Raw genomic sequence first — 20,653 nt, forward strand, 5'->3', positions numbered from 1 at the left:
ATTAAACTAAAGCCTAGTCCTGGTTTAAGCTAAACCCTGGAAACCACCCCTAGGGGATGTTCACATTTCGCATCTAAAACATGCGGGAAAATGTGTACGCGCACTTCCCCTACTTTCCAATGTGCTTTTGCTGAGGTAATATGTCAAGTTGAAGTATTTTGAACTGTCTGTGGCACTGCCGCGCCTGGAAAAAAGAGCACCTCACACCACGCGCCACGACCGCAACACTTTCTATTTGAGCGTGCTGTCCGTGTGGCTACATTCAAAATAGTGTATTTGCACACGCAAGAGACGCGAAATGTGATTCGCCTCTTAGACAGTATATGATATTAAAGCAACACTTATCAAATAGGTTGTATTTTGGAAGCCTATTGCTTACTTTGTTTTGTTTATGTAGTTTCCGCATTACTGGAAGTGAGGAAGTAGTTTCCACAACAATTTAATATTACCATTATTTTTACATTTTATAAGCTAAACCTGAAAATAAGTCCTAATTTTAGTAGTAAATACGTACATATGAGCATTAAAATATATAGTTAGTCTTTTGCCTCATTTAATTCATAAAACGTCACTTTATAAAAGTTTTATTAAATGTATGTTTTCAAAGTTACTAAGTTCTTATGTTAAATACTTTAATTATTCCATATTTTTCCATAATTGAGCATCCTTAACTGTAAGTTGTTAAACTTGGGGATGCCACTTTTGGCTTTTCCATTCAATGAAATACTGTACATTACTTACATTTTACAGCACACAACACAGAAATGACATCATAAGTCTTATGTTTTTGTTTTATCAGCAGTGGGTGTCAATCTCTGTAGCATGCCAAGGAAAAACAAAGTTGTTTAAATGCAGCTTTAATTTCAGAATGAACAGAGCTAGCTACATTTTAAAACATTTAAGATGTGATATTAGTTTGGGAAAGTTTTTTTTCATTTACATCATTAACACTTGCATTTGTTGTTGTTGATATGTACAACACCTCCACCAATTCAGAGCTTAAACCTATAAATGGATAGATATTTTCACTTCGAACTGGCTGTATGGAAATGCGTCTTCAGATACATGGTTGTGGAACCAAGGAGTAAAAGCTTGATTGCCTGAAATCATTGTTCTTAGGAATATGGCACAGAAAGCCGCTTCGTGTGTTGAAAAGTTTCCCCCCATAGCCGTCACTCTTTGAACTAGTAGGTGAGAGAAAAATACATATTCACAACATTTAATTACACTCAAAAAATGTCTGGGTTATTTTTGACCCATAATGGGTAAATATTGGACAGAACACATGCTGGGTTAAAAATATCCCAATGTTGGGTTGTTGTTATGCAACCATGAGATATAATAACCCAGCAGTTGGGTTAAAACAATCCAGCATTGGTTCAATTTTAACACAGCGGTGTGTTCAGTCCAATATTTATCCATTGTGGGTTAAAAATAACCCAGACATTTTTAGAGTGTAATAACATATGTCAAGACTTTTAACGTTTTTTCTCAATGTTTTATTGCATTTCTCATTTGAGCAGTTTTCATTGTTTCACAATCGTAAGAGAACACAATTGTTTTTAGAAATTGAGTTTTGGATATACCATAATAAAGAATAAACAACCATATAAAACGTGTTATATGAATTTTAATTCAGATGAGTTCTAAACCTGATCTCACGAATTTCCGTGGGATAGTCACGGATTTTTTTGCTCATTTTTCCGTGGCATTTTCACGGATCTCCACATTTTCCGTGGCCCTGCCACGGACTGTCTTTTTTCGTGTCATTCTCACGTATTGGTTACTCAACAGTTTTTTCCTATTTTCTTACCATTGTCGCTTTGGTTTAGGGTTAGATTTACATAAAATGACATCCTTACCCAAACCCAACTCTAACCCCAACGCCAGGCGACAATTGTTTAAAGTTTAGAAAATATAAAAGAATAAATAAAAAAAAATTGTATAAACCAATACTTAAAGTGACACTAACGCAAACATCAAATCTTACCCTAAACCGAAGCGACAATGATTTGAAAATAGGAAAAAAACAGTTGAGTAACAATCCGTGAGAATGCCACGGAAAAATTAGCAAAAAAACTATACCACGGAACTTTGTGAGATCACGTTGGTTCTAAATAATACTTAGTTATAAATTATTTTTTTAAATTTAATTTTCATCACTTACTGGCATATGTAGAGACCGACTCTTGGCCAGTTTGAATCGGCAAACTTATACATGTCACTGTGAGTCCCCTCTACCCATTTCCAACCACGTCCTTCACATGGATCAACCAGAACCTGTATAGACAAATACATCTATATATTACATGTACACTACTAAAACGACAGAGTGCATAGTTCTGTCACGGCTGGAACACGAGGAGGACAAAGGAAAACCCAAACGCAGACTAAAATAATGAATACTTTAATACATACAAACAGACAGAACCAAAACACCCACGAGGGGGTAAAACATAACAATAAACAGACACGAGAACTAACTGACTAACATTAACACTTGGAACACTAACTACATAGACTTCACAAGAGATCTGGAACAGAGAGTAAACACAGGGATCTGGAAAGGGAACAGAGAATAATACCAACGCACGGAGGACAGGACAGAAGGGTATTAAATAGGGAGTACTAATAACAGACACCTGGAGCTAAATCAGACATAAGGGAGCGGGAAACAATTCACGAACCCTGAGAGAAACGTGGACCGCGGAAGGGCATGTCACACAACTCTCTCAGGGCAGACACGTACTGTCACAACCTAATCTATCAAACTCGGATAAGACAAGAAATAGAGAGATCAGGTCATGACAGTACCCTCCCCCCAAGGGCGGATACTAGACGCCCTCAGGAGGAGACACTAAACACAGGACCTAAAGTGAGACAAAAACCAAGAAAACAATGAAACCAAAATCAATGGTAAACAAGACAACATAACAACAGGGTTGGGATGAGCTAACAAAAATAAAATACATGGAAGAGGAGGAGGAGTAACGGCAAAGTTTGAATAATGAGAGTCAGTTTGTGTCCTTACAGTTTTATGAGTTCTTTTGGTGGTGGTGGTGACAGATGGGGGAGTCCGGAGGGAGGGACAAGAGTTCACCACAACGGGAGGGGACTGACGAGGGAACACCGGGGACACAGGAGGTACAGGGAACTCAGAAACAGAAAGCACAGGGGGCACAGGGGGCACAGGAGACGAATACTGAACCGGGCAACACAGTTCCGATCCGCCGGAAAGGACGGATTGTTCCACGTCCATCGGATGCGCCGGCGACTCTGGACGCGCCGGCGACTCTGGACGCGCCGGCGACTCTGGACGCGCCGGCGACTCTGGACGCGCCGGCGACTCTGGACGCGCCCGCGACTCGGGACGCGCCGGCGACTCTGGACGCGCCGGCGACTCTGGACGCGCCGGCGACTCTGGACGCGCCGGCGACTCTGGACGCGCCGGCGACTCTGGACGCGCCGGCGACTCTGGACGCGCCGGCGACTCTGGAGACTTGGGGGAAGTCGATGGTACAGGCTGCGCGGGAGAGGTGTTCTTCCTCCTCGTCTTCCGTCTGGGACGAGGAGCGGAAAGCGCCGGAGGAGTGGGAGATAGCAACGGCCGGACCACCCAACTCCGAAGACGAGCCACCCGACGCCGAGTCCCAGGAGGCATGTCTTTCACGTTTCCCCCTGAGACTGTCGGGTGGACAGGAAACCGGTGGCAGAGGCGAGAATGGCCTGTCTGAAGAAAATACTCCCACTCGCCGACGCTCCGGGATGGTTGCCAGAGGGACTGAAAAAGAGGTCCTTCCTCCCTGGAATGCCCCTCTGGCCGTGGCACCTCTCCACGCGTTGCTTCCCCCGCGTCGAACCAGTCTAGTCCCTCTAAACGCGGCGTAGTCAATGTTGGGGTTCAGCTCCATAGTCCGCTGGGTTAGTTTTGGCGTTGGTATTCTGTCACGGCTGGAACACGAGGAGGACAAAGGAAAACCCAAACGCAGACTAAAATAATGAATACTTTAATACATACAAACAGACAGAACCAAAACACCCACGAAGGGGTAAAACATAACAATAAACAGACACGAGAACTAACTGACTAACATTAACACTTGGAACACTAACTACATAGACTTTACAAGAGATCTGGAACAGAGAGTAAACACAGGGATCTGGAAAGGGAACAGAGAATAATACCAACGCACGGAGGACAGGACAGAAGGGTATTAAATAGGGAGTACTAATATCAGACACCTGGAGCTAAATCAGACATAAGGGAGCGGGAAACAATTCATGAACCCTGAGAGAAACGTGGACCGCGGAAGGGCATGTCACACAGGGCAGACACGTACTGTCACAACCTAATCTCTCAAACTCGAATAAGACAAGAAATAGAGAGATCAGGTCATGACAAGTTCAAATTAAAAGCTGGATGACTAGCAACTTTCTACTTCAGACAAAAAGGTCTGTTTTAATTACCAGACCAAAATCGTCCAGACATAACAACCTATGCACTCTCAGAAATAAAGGTACAAAAGCTGTCACTGGGACAGTACCCTTTCAAAAAGGTACACCTTTGTACCCAAAGAGTGCATATTAGTACCTCAAAAGGTACATATTAGTAATTCAAAGATGTGTATTGGTTCTGTTACGGCTGGTATGAACCGGATGGTGGAAAAGTAACAGATGAACCCAAACGCAAGATGTACAAAAATATAACTATTTATTTACAATAACTGAAACACCCACGAGGGGGTAAAAACAGAAGGAAACAAAAACACTGTGCTGGAACACAAATAAAACAGAACACGAGAAAAACTCGGATTGGAAACTGGTGACATTAACACAGTATCTACAAACAACGCACGCACACCACACAGAGAACACAAGGGCATTATATAGACAGCACATCAATGGGGAACAGGTGAACATAATTAATCACTTAAGACATGATTACATAAGGGAGTAGGGTAAAAGTGACAAGACACTGGGAATACGTGTTACACATACATGATGTGAAAACACACGTATTCCCACATAAAACAATGCTGCCCTGGTCCTGCCCTCTGGATAATAACCAAGGTCAGGCAAGACCATGACAGCCACAAAACACTGGGAACACCTGTCACACAGATATGATGTGAACACACGTGTTCCCACGTACACACACTGCTGCCCTGACCTTGCCCACAGAACATAGACCTGAACCTATACTAAGGTCTGGCAAGATCACGACAGCAACAAGACACCGGGAACATGTGGAAGCCACACACAGAATGTGATCCCACATGTCCCCACACCGAACATGATACTGCCACGGTCCTGTCGGATGCACTCAGACCTACATCTAGCACGGATGTCCGACAGGACCGTGACAGGTTCCTAAAAGGCATACATTTGTAACTAAATGGTACATATTAGGACCTTTTTAAAGGGTACTACCCTAGTGACAGCTTTTGTACCTTTATTTTTGACAGTGTGGATGGATGTTCTATAAAACCTTGTTATCAGCTACACTCATAAAAAATAAGATGCTTCACAATGCCATAAGAATCTTTTTTTTGTCTAAATGTCTGGGTGTCATATTTGACAGGGCATGCAACACACTCGCCCAAAGCGTTTCCTCTCCTAACACTACAAAGTCAAAATAAACCATATAACATGTAAAATAAAGTTGTATCAAATGCACACCTCCCACCAGTCCTGTGTAAACTATGACACGCAGAAGTTTTTTTTTACAATAGAGTCTAGGCATAAGCCTGCTCACTTTAATGTTCTTGATCACTTAAATCTTCTTAATCCTGGAATAAAAAACCTCACTTCACTAAGAGGCGGTTTCCCAGACAAGGCTTAGTCCCAGACTAAAATGCATTGTTAAGCTGTCTTAATTTAAAAACATCTTGCATTGACATATCTGAACCAACATCAGTCCTTTTTTTTCTCGAGATGCACACCACACTGTCAAAAATAAAGGTACGAAGCTGTCACTGGGGCAGTACCCTTTAAAAAGGGCCCTAATATGTACCATTTAGGTACAAATATATTCCTTTAAAGGTTCATTTTGGCAGTTTAAAGTACTAATATGCACTCTTTGGGTACAAAGGTGTACCTTTTTGGAAGGGTACTGTCCCAGTGACGACTTTTGTACCTTTATTTCTGAGAGTGCAGTATTGTTTTTTTGTAAGCCATTTTTTGTAAAAACTGCTTAAATGTCCTAATATAACTAAGGGCTAGTCCTGGATTAACCTAAACCCTGTCTGGGAAACTGCCTTTAAAAGTAATTTCGATAATAAAAGTGAATAACTGTAGTTCAGATAATATAATAGGCTAATGTAATACTATTACACTATTTGGATTTTTATATGAATAGATCTTAAATAGTTTTATAGATTTCATTACTAGAAAATGTGTTTTATAAACTGTTTATAGGGTATGTGATGTATAAGGCTCTTATACAAACACAAAATTTGTTAAATAAGTTAAAAACATTGAATGTCATGATAAACAGATATACACTTGAACAGCAGCCATATCACTCTGTAGCCCACCACTGGTTGCCCACGGTGAACGTGATTTCACCAAGTAGGATGTGATCCTGGATCAACACCATTGTTGGTAACATTTTCATTAACCAATCAGATTGCAGGATTAGGATTAGTGTATATGTTAGGTTTAGGTTTAGGATTGGGTTAGGGGCTTTTAAGAAATACTCCTCAAACTATTATTTCACACTAATTTGAGGGTTTAAAAATGGTTAGGGTTTGAGTTAAGGGTAGGTTGGGGTATCTTTGATTAAAACATTGATCCAGGATAAACAAAAAATGTTGATCCAGGATCACATCTTACTTGGTGAAATCACGGCGACCAGTTGCCCACTGAAGCTAAGTATGGAGTCTGGTCAGTACTTGGATGGGAGACCTCCTGGGAAAACCAGGTTGCCACTGGTAGAGGTGTTAGTGATATCAGCATGGGGTGTTGTTCACCCTGTGGTCTATGTGGGTCCTAACACCCCAGTATAGTGATGGGGACACTATCAAAAGCACCATCCTTTGGATGACATGTTAGACGAGGTCCTGACTCTTTGTAGTAATTAATCATCCCAGGATGTCTTTCGAAAAAGAGTAAGGGTGTGCGCTTTGGCATCCTGGCCAAACTTGCCCATTGGACTACTAATCATCCACTCATAAACCAATTGGCTATATTACTTTGTCTCCTCTACACTAATAACCTGGTGTGTGGTGGGTGTGCTGGTGCAATATGGCTGCTGTCACATCATCCAGGTGGATGCTGCACATTGGTGGTGGTTGAGAAGAAGTAAAGAGCTATATAAATGTAACACATTATTAAGTGTACTTACAAAAAACACACTTATTGTTCTTCATAACTTTTCTTATTATTATTCCGCCCAAATGTTTGGCCTGCTTTTGCGACTAGGCCGTTTGACACAGAGACCCCGTTCAAACTTTAAAACGTTCAGGCAGTGCCAGTCTAAGTTGCTTGTAGACATGATGTCAAGGATCCATGTCGTTCTTCCACGATATTGGATTGAACAGAAAACCCAAAAAAAGATTCACAGGTCACAAATTTTGTCCGAACTTCATGAAAGTGGACGTACATCCTTGGACCAAGCCTTACAAAAGTTACTAGAAGGATTTTTGATTTTCAAAAGCGTTTGCCCGTCACAGCCCAAAAGATACCAGTAGCATAGTTACCAAACAGGAAGTAGTTCATATCTCAGGAACTCTTTCACATATTGAAACCAAACTTTGTACATGAACTTAGACTCCAATGTGAGGATGCCCAAGATAGATGCCCTCATCTATCTAAATCAGGGGTGTCCAGACTTTTTTGTGTGGTGATCTACTTTTAAAATGATAAAGCCGACAAGATCTACCTGCTAAAAACACTGTTTTTTTATAACACTTTTAATGCTTGTTATGACTATACTGCATATATCTCTACGTTGAATTTAGGGCTGTCACCTACTCAATTCTTTTTTAGGAGTTAAACAAAATCCTTGAGTACATGTCGAATACTTCTTAAAATAGCGGAGATGCGGTTTAGTGAAACAAACTAGAAAAAGACAAAAGTATCAGAAGCCTATAACTCAGCGCTACGCTGCCTCTGGCTCTCTCTCGTTCACGCGCGCGCGCACACAGACACACACACACACCGTACGCATGGATCGGCTCCTGCATGAAGGCAAGAATGCGCATCCTGGTGAATTTCGGAAGTTAGACGGCTGTGAGCTGCAGTGGGCTAGCATAAGATTTATAAAAACACATTTGAGAAAAAAGACGCACAACTCAAAAAGATTTGTGTGTTTCACAATTACTCTAATTTCGCACATGGAGCAGCTAACTTATGTGCGATCAACCGGCATTGCCTTTGCAATCGACTGGTCTGTTAGCAAATACTTTCTGAAGTATTCTTTAATCTGTACTGTTTGTGTATGGAGGGCACTACATAGTCTTTATGTGTGTGTGTGTGTGTGTGTGTGTGTGTGTGTGTGTGTGTGTGTGCACGCGCGCACGTGTGTGTGTGTTTCAGGAATGCCTTTACGTATTGAAACCAAACTTTGTACATGAACTTGGGAATCCAATGTGAGGAAGCACAAGATAAAAAAACATTCTAAAATTTTACATCATTTCACAAATCACATTAGTGATCGCACCAGAGCAAGCACACTGTGACTTGTGTGACTTGTGACTCGGAGTGTAATCTCTAGTGGATGCCAATTTTCTCCCTAGCAACCAAATACAGTACCCTAGCAACCAAATAAACAAAGCCTTATATCTCCGCATCAGAAAACCGTAGAGACACGGGGGTTGGACCGTTTTACTCGTGACTCGGAGGGTAATCACTAGAGGATTCCAAGAGGTGTTAAAGCCACGCCCCTATCAACCACATATGAACACCCTAGCAACAGAGTAAACAAAGCCTTATATTTCCACATCAGAACATCGTAGAGACACGGGGGTTGGACCGTTTGACTCGTGACTCGGAGTGTAATCACTATTGGATGCCAATTTTCTCCCTAGCAACCAAATACAGTACCCTAGCAACCAAATAAACAAAGCCTTATATCTCCGCATCAGAACAGCGTAGAGACACGGGGGTTGGACCGTTTGACTTGTGACTCGGAGTGTAATCTCTAGTGGATGCCAATTTTCTCCCTAGCAACCAAATACAGTACCCTAGCAACCAAATAAACAAAGCCTTATATCTCTGCATCAGAACATCGTAGAGACACTTGGGGTCAAAGTGACCATTTCATATCTTTTAAAACATGTGCAGTGACTAAAATAAGTATTTTACCAAGGTAAAGTTACTTTAACTTGTGATACTTGACTGTTGGTTTTATTTTCATTGCCTCTCTTTAAACAAAGTTCCATTGCTGAAAATCACAGCGATCAGCCGACTTCAGATAAACTTTTGCAAATAATAATAATAAAAAATTATCATAACCTAAATAATAAAAACAGATTTGAAAAAGGCTTGAACCTAGCTTTCATATGGTATAAAACCTTAAATTATTAAAATTTCACCATGTGGTTGATTTTCCTAGTATAATTTGTATTAGTTTATTGTATTAAGTTACCTGATAGTTTTTGGAACGATGAATTTGCCAGCCCCACTCAAAGTTGCAGTGTTGATCATTTACATATCCACTGTTCCATTCCTCCATCTGGTCCAGTGGCTTTACACACAGCTAACTGGGTTTTAAAATGAACAGCATCTGTATACCACAAGCATTAAAGTCTCAACTTCTGTCAGAAGCTGTTTATCTATCTGCAAATTTAATTATGTGGAAAAAAGTGACATGCACAATAGCCTTTCTGACTAAATTGTGATTTTTTATCTATTTAGGATTTAATTGAAAGGGATGTATACCTAACCTACTTAAAGATGTAATGATAGGTATATCATCAGGTAGTAGTGGGATTATTTGTAAAGAATGAAAAGTTACTGCATACTGTGGGGCACATCTGTGGTCTGAATCCACTGGAGATCCTGGTTCTTGCAACCCTGGTATGGGTCTCCTTTCCATGGGTTTACACAGGTGCACGTCCTCCTGTGATTGGATGCTGTGCATATGGCATTAACTCCACAGGGTGTGACCAGGCATGTGTCTTGACATGTGCCTGTGTTGCAGACCTCATGGTCCTTACAAACACTGTCCATAGTGCAGTAATTACATGGTGGTGGTGAGAAGGATACACATATATATATATAGATGATATATGCAATCATATTCCAACAAAATAGGAGACGTGTTGGTCTTCCAGCCAGGCATTTCTCTGCAGTTTATGTGCCAATGCAGCTGGGGTGTCATCCAGACCCCCGAGCCACAAGCCCGTCGTGCACGGCCCCCCCACCCTGTGTTGGAGGTATCTGTGCATACTATTGCATGCCTGGAGACCTGTCTCAGAGGCACACCGGCTCGGAGAAACGAATGGTCTAGCCACAGAGTAAAAGTGCGACGACACGCAGGTGTAATGATAACACGGTGAACGCCACGAAGCCACGCTCTCCTCGCTTGGTCGTTAAGTGGTCTCACATGGAGCAACCTGAGCTGTGTCACAGCCGCTGCTTCTGCCATATGCCCCAGGAGCTTCTGAAATTATTTCAGTGGGACCATGCTCTTGCTGTTGAATGTATTCAGGCAAGTCAGTATTGACTGTACACGTGCATCTGTTAGACGAGCTATAAAATCGACAGAGTCCAGTTCCATACAGAGAAAAGAGATCCTCTGCACAGGGCAAAGTTTGCTCTTTTCCCAGTTGACCCGAAGACCCAAACGAGCGAGGTGTTTGAGAGTTAAGTCTCTGTGAGCATGCAGCGTCCAACGTGATTGCGCACACCTTTCTCTCTCAGGGGTTTTAAAGCCCCCTCCACTACTTTGGGGAATACACAGGACGAGAGAGAGAGCCCCTTGAACGCAAAGCGGGAAACGACCTGTGTCGGGGGAAAATCGATATAGGAAAGTACGCGTCCTTCAGGTCGATAGATGCAAAGCAATCGTTTGGATGAATGCATGGAAATATGTGTTTGGGCATCAGCATCTGTGAAGTGCACAGTTCAGGGTACGCAGGTCCAAGATCGGTCACAAGCCGCCACTTTTCTTGGGTACAATAAAGTAAGGGCTGTAAAACCCCAACCAAACCACCAGCTGGAGGGACTGGCTCGATTGCGTTTTTCGCCAGTAGGATGGCAATCTCTGCACGTAGTACATGCGCATTGGCAACTCTCACCGCAGTGAAATGAACGCCGTAGAATTTGGGGGGGGGGGGCGTTGCAGGAAAAGTTGTATTGCATAGCCGAGACGAATTGTATGTAAAAGCCAACGCGACGGGCTAGGAAGCTGTTTCCACGGCCCCAGAAACCGTGCGAGAGGGACTAATGGCACGACCTGTTTTAGCCACATCGACAATGGTGTTGTGTAATCTTATACTCACCTGAGTCCGCTGAAGAGAGGCTGAACAGGTGACATTTTGTGAGGGGCTCAAGCTGATCAGAGCACTCGCTTGTAATGGAGGAGTGGGAGGACGGTGGGTTAAGAGCCTGTTCATAGCTCCGCGACTCCTGTGAAGAGCCGGAGGACGAGGAAGGGTTATGAGCCCGTTTGTAGCTCCGCAACTCCTGTGGAGAGCTGGAGACGGAGAATGGGTTATGAGCCGTGTGTATCTCCAGCACTCCTGTGAAGAGCCGGAGGACGAGGAAGGGTTATGAGCCTGCTTGAAACTATGGAAATCTTCTGTAGACCTGGAAATGAAGGAGGAATCTGCTTTGTTTGTGGTCATGGGTACTGGCTGAAAGCCAGCAGAACAGGAAAACCAAGGGTTGCCCACCAAGCCCTCCTTCGAGGGGAGTGGTGCTTCATCAGCTCTTAAAGAGCGATCCTCTACAACTCCAGGTCACACGACTCAGGGCCGCTTGGTCTATGTTTTCCACCTCAAAAAGCGGGCTAAACGGGTGAGACAAGCTGCTTACGGTGGGTTCCTATATGCTCCCTGGATGAAGGAATGATGGTAGCCATAGCAGGATGCCCTCGGTGAGGAGCAGGCTGAGGCACCGACGAAGCAGAAGGGGCAGCTGGGTTCCGACATGGCAAGATGGCCTCAGTCTGCTAAAGGGCGGCCGAGAACTGTTGAATGCTCTCGGCGGCACCACTAAAAAGAAATTACAATGTTGTTGCAGCTGGGTTGCCGGTAATTTGCCGTGGATTTAGATTTATGTTGTTTGATGGCGGGGGTTTGTTCAAAGTTAAATAAATTTTGAATATTGGCAGGTCTTTGTCTCTACAGAATAAAACTATACAATAACAGCCTCATGCAAAGCATTCTGGGAACCAGAAATCATCAACAACCTTTTTCTGTTTTTTGCTTCAGATTTTGTTTCCCAGAATGTTTAGCTTGATGCAATTTGTTTTTTGTTTTACTCTGTGAAGACAAATACTTGTAAATGTAAAATGTTCATTTAACTTTGAACAAAATGTTGCCAGTAAATAACATAAATTTAAATCTACTGTAAATTACCGGCAACCCAGCTGCAATTTCTACGGATTTTTTTTACAGTGTAGGATTCTTCTTCACCTCATTGAGCATTCTGTGCTGTGCTCTTGCAGTCATCTTTACAGGAAGACCACGCCTAGGGAGTGTAGCAACAGTGCTGAACTTTCTCCATTTGTAGACAATCTGTCTTACCGCGGACACATGGACATCAAGGCTTTTAGATATACTTTTGTAGCCCTTTCCAGCTTTATGTAAGTCGACAATTCTTGATCGTAGGTCTTCTAACCGCTTTTTTATCCGAGGCATGGTTCACGACAGACGTTTCTCTCTTTAGAACAGCAAACTCAAAACTGGTGTGTGTTTTTTATTGGACAGGGTAGCTTTAATCAACACATCCAATCTCATCACATTCATGGAACCTAGGTTGGCTGATCCTGGCTCCAATTAGCTCTTGGAGAAGTCATTAGATTAGGGTTTCACATACTTTTTCCACCCTGCACTATGAATGTTTACATGTTGTGTTCAATAAAAACATGAAAACGTATAATGTTTGTGCGGTTTTGTTTAAGTGTTTCTCTATTGTTGTGACTTAAATGAAGATCAGAACACATTTTATGACCAATTTATGAAGAAATCCAAGTAAGCCCAAACGGTTCACATACTTTTTATTTCAACTGTAGCTTGATGTTTATTAGCTCTCACTGTAACACAGTTTTTTTAACAAAGGCTTGAACGCATGTACCATGGGTGCAGCAGACGCAATGATATTGGCAGCGCCCGAAAATAGTCAATGTGACTTGCACCTAGTTGGGGACTATTTTCGGGTGCTGCTTAATTAACTACAGAAAAGTCAAGTTTTAAATAGGAAAAATATTGAAACATTTTTAAGCGCAATGCTAGTGGTCTAATCAGATTCAATAAATTATGCTAAGCTATGCTAAAAGTGGTACTGCCAGACCCGGAGATCGGCTGAATGGATTCCAAAACGGTAAAACTTAAATGTTTAAAAGAAATTAAACCTATTTTCAAAAAAGGTGGAGTGTTTCTTTAATATACCTGGGCGCTCCCACCCAAGTAAAGTCAATAGGTGTGTTCGACATCGGCTGCGGCTGGATGCAACCGATCGGCGAGATTAGCCGCGTGCAGGCGGGGAGGAGCTGAAAACGGAGACGTGAAGTCAGACACGCTGTGGTTCCTGTAGTTTGCTGCATTTACGTCAGGCATGGCTGATCATGTGGGGTTTGCTTGCTTTATCGCAGTAAACATGATTTGTAAGATGTAAACAACATAAAAAGTGAATTATATTGTTTTGAATGTCCATGTATGAGCATGAGTGGAACTGAAGAGGCTTATAGCATCTGTTTTTACAGGAATAAAGTTTAACATATATTATTTAAATACCAATGTAGTGGGGTCTACATTTTTTATGCATTTATTTTGATGAACATGACACAATATAACATCGCAACTACATAAAAAGAGCTTTAAGTGTTATAAAAATACAGATTTGTGACCATTCGTGGAACTGAGGTCGTGAAAATAAACACGAAACACAATCGTAAAAACAGCTGTGTCGTCATTACAGCCTGTGCAGCTCCTCTTCAGGAACTGCACTGGCTGACCCAGGCGGCTGATCTCGAATTGCTCTCGCGGTTCTTTAAAACCATATGACAATGTCACGTGCCTTCAGCGCCAGCTGACTGGAGCTGGACCGGATCAACTGCAATCCGTCACAGGACTGATGAGAAGACTTAGCTCTATACTGGGCTTTCTTCTTCTTCATTTCTCAGTTTTCGTCCCTGTGCGCCAGAGGGTTGATGATTATAGGCCTACCGCCTCGTTTTAGATCAACGCGCAACGTAACGCAACTCCCCTCCTACCCGCAACACCAGAGGGCGCCCACAACATATTTGTCGCCCTAGGCAACTGACATGTTCGCTTATAGCAATCGCCGGCCCTGTGCGCTTAAAAGCATGAAATATAAGCACACGAGTTTGGAGAGCTATAACTTTGTCTCGTGTGCCCTCAAGTGGTTATCTTTGATCTTATACTGGTAGAAATTATTGCTTTTTACAATGCTATAATGAAATGCAAAAATATACCCATCAGATCAAGCTATTTCATTTATTTTTATGTATTAAAAAATACATTTACAAAGTAAAAATGACATATACAAATAATATCTTAATATAACATTACCTAATAATTTACAACATTTACATACTTTACTGTACATCATCCCGAGTTATTAACAGCTATAAACATCTGCAGAAATACAGACTATTCTCTAGTTCATTGATGTTTATGTTAACCATTCAGATAACTAGATAAAGAGAAATTTAGTTAATATTCCCACTCCAATGCAATGAACCTGTAACAAAAGATGGCTCTACTTTCATACCTTTCACACTTTAATCTTTATCATTTAGGGACAGAAATATTGTTTTTAAACAAGGTTTAAGTGAAGGTCGGATTTAAACAAAGAGGTCTAAGTATCAGCCCCAAAATAAATACAAATAAATATGTTTAAAAAAATAAATTGCCCACATTGCAGCAATACAATCATTCCACTTTTCCCTTGTTGCCTTAACATAAGAAATTTATTTTCTGAAATAATGTGTAAATTACAGTGTTGCTACAGTAAAACACCATAAAAATTTCATTTCAACGCACCTGAATCAATGCCCTGTATTTCGGCACAGGGTGTGTAATCCAAAGAGAGTGATGAAGAGTATAAAATAAACATAAACTTTATAAAACAAACATAAACAGATTATCCACATTAAACACAACCATGACAGTAATGTAGTGTACATAAAACAAGCATGACTGCATGGTTCATGAGAAACAGAACAGGATTGTAACACCCTGTACCTCTGATCATCACATCACATCACATGGTTGGGTACATCGATGTCAATCGCCTCAAAGCCCCGGTTTTCAATGCCAGATCTCGAGTGGTGATGATGCCCTGCCTCGTTGTGGTAGCAACGGGAGCAATGGGCGGTTGGCACGGCCACCAATTTGCAGAAGTTGGAAAAGTCCACGCAGTATTTTCCCTCTTTGCTGCGAGAGATGATGGGGAGGAAGTCGTAACCCCACATGATTTCCTGGGGGATGTAAGAAGTCCTGACCTGGCAGGAGGAGCTGGTGGACTCGGCTGTCCCATCCAGGAAGACCACAAGCTCAAACTCCTGCTGATGTAAAGTGTCCACTGCCATTTCATAGAATGGACTTGTTTTATTGATCACGTGGTACAGTGTCAGCGGACACACAAAAAAAAGATTGTCCTTGCCAGCATCCACCGTGAAGTCAATATTGACCTGGTCCAGGATGATAGTTTCACCCTCCGGCGTGACTGTTGTCCTCAGCAGCTTGCCGTAAATCTGACTGCCGATCATCAGGGTCTTACGAAGGTTGGCCACGCGGATCTGAAGACAGAGGGTGCCCTTTTTGGGGCAGATCACTGCGGACTCGCTGAACTGTATAGTCTTGGCTCTCTTTTTGGGTAGGGCGATTTTTGTCATGACCACACCACACCAGAAGCACTCGATAAGGGAGCCCATAATAGTCTGAATTATGAGCAGCGTGATGGCTCCGGGACAGAGATATGTAATGTATCTGTAACCATAGCCAATAGTGGCTTGGGTCTCCAACGAAAAAAGAAAGGCAGAGGCCAGGTTCATGACGTTCCCCACACATAACATGTGGTCTGTGGGTGGATTCTGCCACGCGAGGTCACCGTTGTTTCGTGCGATCCAGTACCAAATCATGCCGAATATGAACCAGCTGAGTGCGAAAGAAGCCACAAACTGCAAGATCACATATCGCCATCGGGTCTCCACAAAGGTGGTCCATATGTCTAGGAGGTAGGCAAAGCGGGTTTTGTGCATCACATTGCCGTACTCGATGTTGCAGCGGCCATTTTTGTTCACAAGGCGACTCTTTCGAATCCGCCGCTCTGACATGTACTCTTTAAACACCCCTCTCAGAGAACGTGTCATTTTGAGTGTCGGTCAATCTGGAAAAAGAAGAAACAGGATTTAAAGTGTGTGGATTGTGAAAAAACAGCTGTATTTATTTGAAACTTTGTTGGAAATGTGTGAGCCAAACTTTAAGACCTAAACTAATACAAAACAAAATAACAAACAATGTAATTGTGGTTTCAGTGTAAAATTCTACAGAGGTTCAAATCATTGGGAGGGACTATAACTACCAGTGGCGGCTCATGACTGCTCATCGGAGGATGCGCTAATTCAAAAAAGTGTTTGGATTGTCACGTGTGTGGTTCCCTTTTCCAAAATATGTGTCATGCGTGTGGAGAGATCCTGTGTGAATCACGTGTTTTGTCAAAATAAGTGCCTGCTGGAGACGCGTCAAAACCGTTTATGATAAAAGAGACGCTCACGTTCCCTAAATACACGCAAGACACTCCCTTAACAGTTAACTCTGATTACGCATGAGATTGTGCGAGTATCTGGCACACGCGAGCATCTCCTTTCAAGTTCAAGGCAGCAGGCACTTATTTTGGCATGACACGTGATGCACACACGATCTCTCAAAGCGCAGAACACATATTTTGAAATGACGAACCACACACATGACAAGCTACATACATGTTGTGACGAACTTCGCATTGTGCGCTTCAAAAAAAGAAGTCACCAGCCGCCACTGGTAACCACATATCAAAACATGACAGAGAATGTGCTGCCCAACATATAAGAGTATATAACCATAAACACAGTGTTGTTTTGCATAAAATTGGAAGCCCTTTGCCAAATCTGTCGACATAGTTTACATGCAAAGATTGAGGGCATCTGTGGCTAATGTTTGACATTTCTAGTGCTTTGTAGTAATTGTACCCGTATTGTATTGAATGAATGTGTGCTGCATCCATGCACAACATTTGTGACCCAGTCTGTAAAAATCCAGCTAAAGTCAGGCTTTGTGATTTACTGTTTTCTACATAAAATCATCCTACATAACATAACTTTGATACTTTAATATTAAATGAGTAAGATCATCATGTCAAAGACTGAAATCAATGAGTGAATCAAACTTTGATGATTTTAATCTCATAGTTAGATTATGAGACTTCAGCCTGGATTTCACAGACAGACAGATTTTATATAAATCAACAATATGACTCTACTTATTAAAACGTGGCTATGATTGTTTAAAGTAGAATTGAGTTGGCCGCTTTCTTTTCATTGAATGAGCTGTGAGTGTGAAAAAAATGGCTCAAATTAGTTTAACCAATAAGTCTTAAACCGGCAGGGAATTGAACCAGGATTTTACACCTGAGTAAAGAAGTGTACTTGACACATTCTGGATGTTTCTATGTACTTAATTACAACAGTAAATAAAATCTCTGGTAATGCAGGCATCGCATGGCACTGCGTTCAAGGCGGTTATCTGCGGGTAATCTCTGCTTATCAGTCGTTTGTGAGAGACCGAGAGCTGTTGAGATCGCTCTCGATTCATGGGCTCTATCTCTGGAGAGTGCTTAATTTTTAATGCGCACTCTATTGGAATACACATCAACTCCATTGCAAAGCTCAATTACGCTGCAGAATAGCAACTGTTCAACCCTGCCAGAGGAACCCGCAGTTCCCATCCACCACCAATCATCTGCCGCACAGATTTATGAATGAATGTTCCCAAAATACCTTGAGGAATATTGGTGCTGATGACTGAGCCAGACTGTGCAACAAGACGTTCACAAGGAGAATTTAGAAATGAATCAGTCTCACTCATAGACCTGACAAAATATTGAAGAAGGCTTTAAACTTATCATAGAGTTGAATATTTTTGTTCTCAGCTTACCTGCAACAGAAGATCTTCAGCTGATATCCAACAGTCTTGCCGCGGGTGAAGGTGCGAATCACAAACAATCACCAGCAGTCTTCCTTTATCGATCGCTCTCCCTCTCTCTCTTTGTTTCAAAACTCTCTATCCTTCTTTTAGATCTTAGCTAAAGCAGGAAATTGGAAATGTGCTTGTTATTCATTAATAAGCCGCATCTCTCCTTAAGTGCTTCACTTTCACACTCTGTTAATCTTTCTTGCTCTCCCTCTAGGTGTCTGAAGCACCTTATTCCCAACTTTGTCCTTTTATACATGCTCACTTCCCATGTGCACTGTCATCCTGTGTTGATGTATACACAAAATGCTTTAAACATGTGGAGCATGCAGGCTACTTTACTTGATGACACAGATTTTGACACACATATGCATTTACAGATGCATGCTTTCCATTAATTGAATTTACACAACAAATAATACTTTCACTTGCTCAAATAGCCCCGCATGATCGGCCGGGATGCACTACGATAAATTAACTGTTAAGGGTACCAGCACGAAATCATATCACGCTACATGCTACTACACTAAAGAGTCATCACAAGTGACGGTGATGTGATTTTTAAAGATTTTTCATGATGTATGAAGTAATAAATCTATGTGTGGGACAATTTTAGATCACTTGAAACCTGCAAATTGGAATTTGTACACAGAGAAAGAAGACCACCAGTTTGAGATTAATGTTGAAAAAAAATGTTTTTTATTTAATGAAAGGGTTAGGACTACTTTTTGTAATAAAATCATTGGTTCTCTTTAAAAGTATTTTTTTTTTCAGTCATGAAGTAATAAGTAAAATCAGCATGGTTTTAATTGCTGATAAAGTATGAATAGCCTACATGAACACTGTAATCTCAAAAAGTATTTTCACAAATAGTTGTGTACACGCTCCATTGACTTTAGACCAGGTTTTAATTTATCAGTGACACAGTCTATTTCAGTTGCCTCAAAATAGCAACATGCTAACAATTTCTGAACACACCTTGTTTCCAGATCAGCACGCCAATGGGTGCACAAATGTGCGCAAATGCATTTGCTATTTAAATTACGTGGTGCTAGTCATTGTGCATTCCTTGCTAGTTGCAAGCATTATTTCGGTAAGAATAAGGGGGATTTTTTCGATGTCCTCTTAATTTTTTCTACTGTGACAGAAGGAGAAAATGTTTTAGTCAAACATCAAAAATGTCTTTACCAGAAGTTCCCGAATCCGGAATGATCAGAAGACCCTAATCTTGACATTTCAAGTGTGCTGTATAAATTCACCGCACTTATGTAATACCCATCAGTCATTTGGTTATAATCAGGATTCAGTTCAATACCTTTATGTGCTTTGACATGCCGATTAGCAAATTTACCTTAGTGAAGCTTTCAATGGAAAATCCATAATAAGCGTTTCAATAATAACAAACCATAAAATGTTGCCTGAGGGGCCAGTCACACCAAAAGCGTTTATGGCAGTTGCAGGCGCCTTTTTTGAATGATATTCTATGGGCAGGGCGCGTTTGCGCGCTGTTTATGCGCGCCGAGCGCCTTGCGGTTTTTTGCCGCCTGCCGCGCACGCGTTTTTGAAGGAGCGCTGAGAGCGGAGAAGCGCCCGACGTCATTCTTGTCTTTCCATTGTCCAATCGAATGAGGGGAGAGGCGGGCCTTACGTTGTGGTGAGGGAAGTTTACAGTTGCTTTGAAGAACCGGACGCCACTCGCTCACTCTCCCCTGCAGGTTTGTGCACCTCTCACCCTCAAACAAGGTCAGAGCAAGCGTCCTCTTTTTAAAGTTTCAGCTAATATGACAGTTAACAGCAAAAGAGCGCTCACGCTTCAATATTTGATTGAATACAGCTGACTCGGTGGTTGCTTAGCAATATGAAAAGCCGCGTCGCACTGTTTTTTTTTTTAAAAAAGGCAGTGCGTCGCGCCTTGCGTTTGCAAGCGTTTAAAGCGCTTTTGGTGTGACTGGCCCCTGAGGCTCCCATTAAAGACCACTGATCCCAAACAGAAGTTTTTCCACACTGACTTCTCTTCAGTTAACTTTTTATATTTGTGTAAGTGGTATAAATGCCATTTCACATAACAAAACACTTCTTTTCTTCACCGCAAGAAAATCAGCCACCGTGACAAAACCAGACATGCATATAAAATGTAGAGTTTTCCTAAAAATCATTAATAGGACAAAGATTAAACTTGCAAAATGCTTGACTTTTCGAAAGTTTGTCACAACTGAACAATTTAAAGTACTGATGCCCAATTGGTTAAAGTGCCAAAACAAATAGTTTTTTTTTAATGATAATGATAT

At 41.7% G+C, this 20,653-nt stretch overlaps 1 protein-coding gene and 1 long non-coding RNA gene across 4 annotated transcripts; both read right to left on the bottom strand.

The window, feature by feature from the left end:
• Positions 1-1,047: 1,047 nt before the first annotated feature.
• LOC141349697 (uncharacterized) lies at positions 1,048-10,207 on the bottom strand. Of its 2 annotated transcripts, none has more exons than XR_012357673.1 (3): positions 9,966-10,207; positions 2,168-2,280; positions 1,048-1,184 (listed from the first exon to the last, which is right to left on the bottom strand). It is a non-coding gene; the product is annotated as an uncharacterized lncRNA (long non-coding RNA). The 2 variants fall into 2 exon arrangements; XR_012357672.1 differs by lacking the exon at positions 9,966-10,207 and adding an exon at positions 9,590-9,744.
• A 4,464-nt stretch (positions 10,208-14,671) lies between these two features.
• On the bottom strand, positions 14,672-19,229 carry LOC129419322 (ATP-sensitive inward rectifier potassium channel 1-like). Of its 2 annotated transcripts, XM_073853429.1 has the most exons (3): positions 18,330-19,229; positions 18,173-18,264; positions 14,672-16,524 (listed from the first exon to the last, which is right to left on the bottom strand). In XM_073853429.1, exon 3 carries the CDS (start codon positions 16,505-16,507, stop codon positions 15,392-15,394), a length of 1,116 nt encoding a protein of 371 aa, XP_073709530.1. In that variant the 5' UTR covers positions 16,508-16,524; positions 18,173-18,264; positions 18,330-19,229; the 3' UTR covers positions 14,672-15,391. The 2 variants fall into 2 exon arrangements, with proteins under 2 accessions (XP_073709530.1, XP_055030417.1); XM_055174442.2 differs by lacking the exon at positions 18,173-18,264 and having other exon boundaries at positions 14,674-16,524.
• Positions 19,230-20,653: the final 1,424 nt, after the last annotated feature.

Source organism: Misgurnus anguillicaudatus, chromosome 15 (assembly GCF_027580225.2).
Source record: "Misgurnus anguillicaudatus chromosome 15, ASM2758022v2, whole genome shotgun sequence".
Lineage (NCBI taxonomy): Eukaryota > Metazoa > Chordata > Actinopteri > Cypriniformes > Cobitidae > Misgurnus > Misgurnus anguillicaudatus.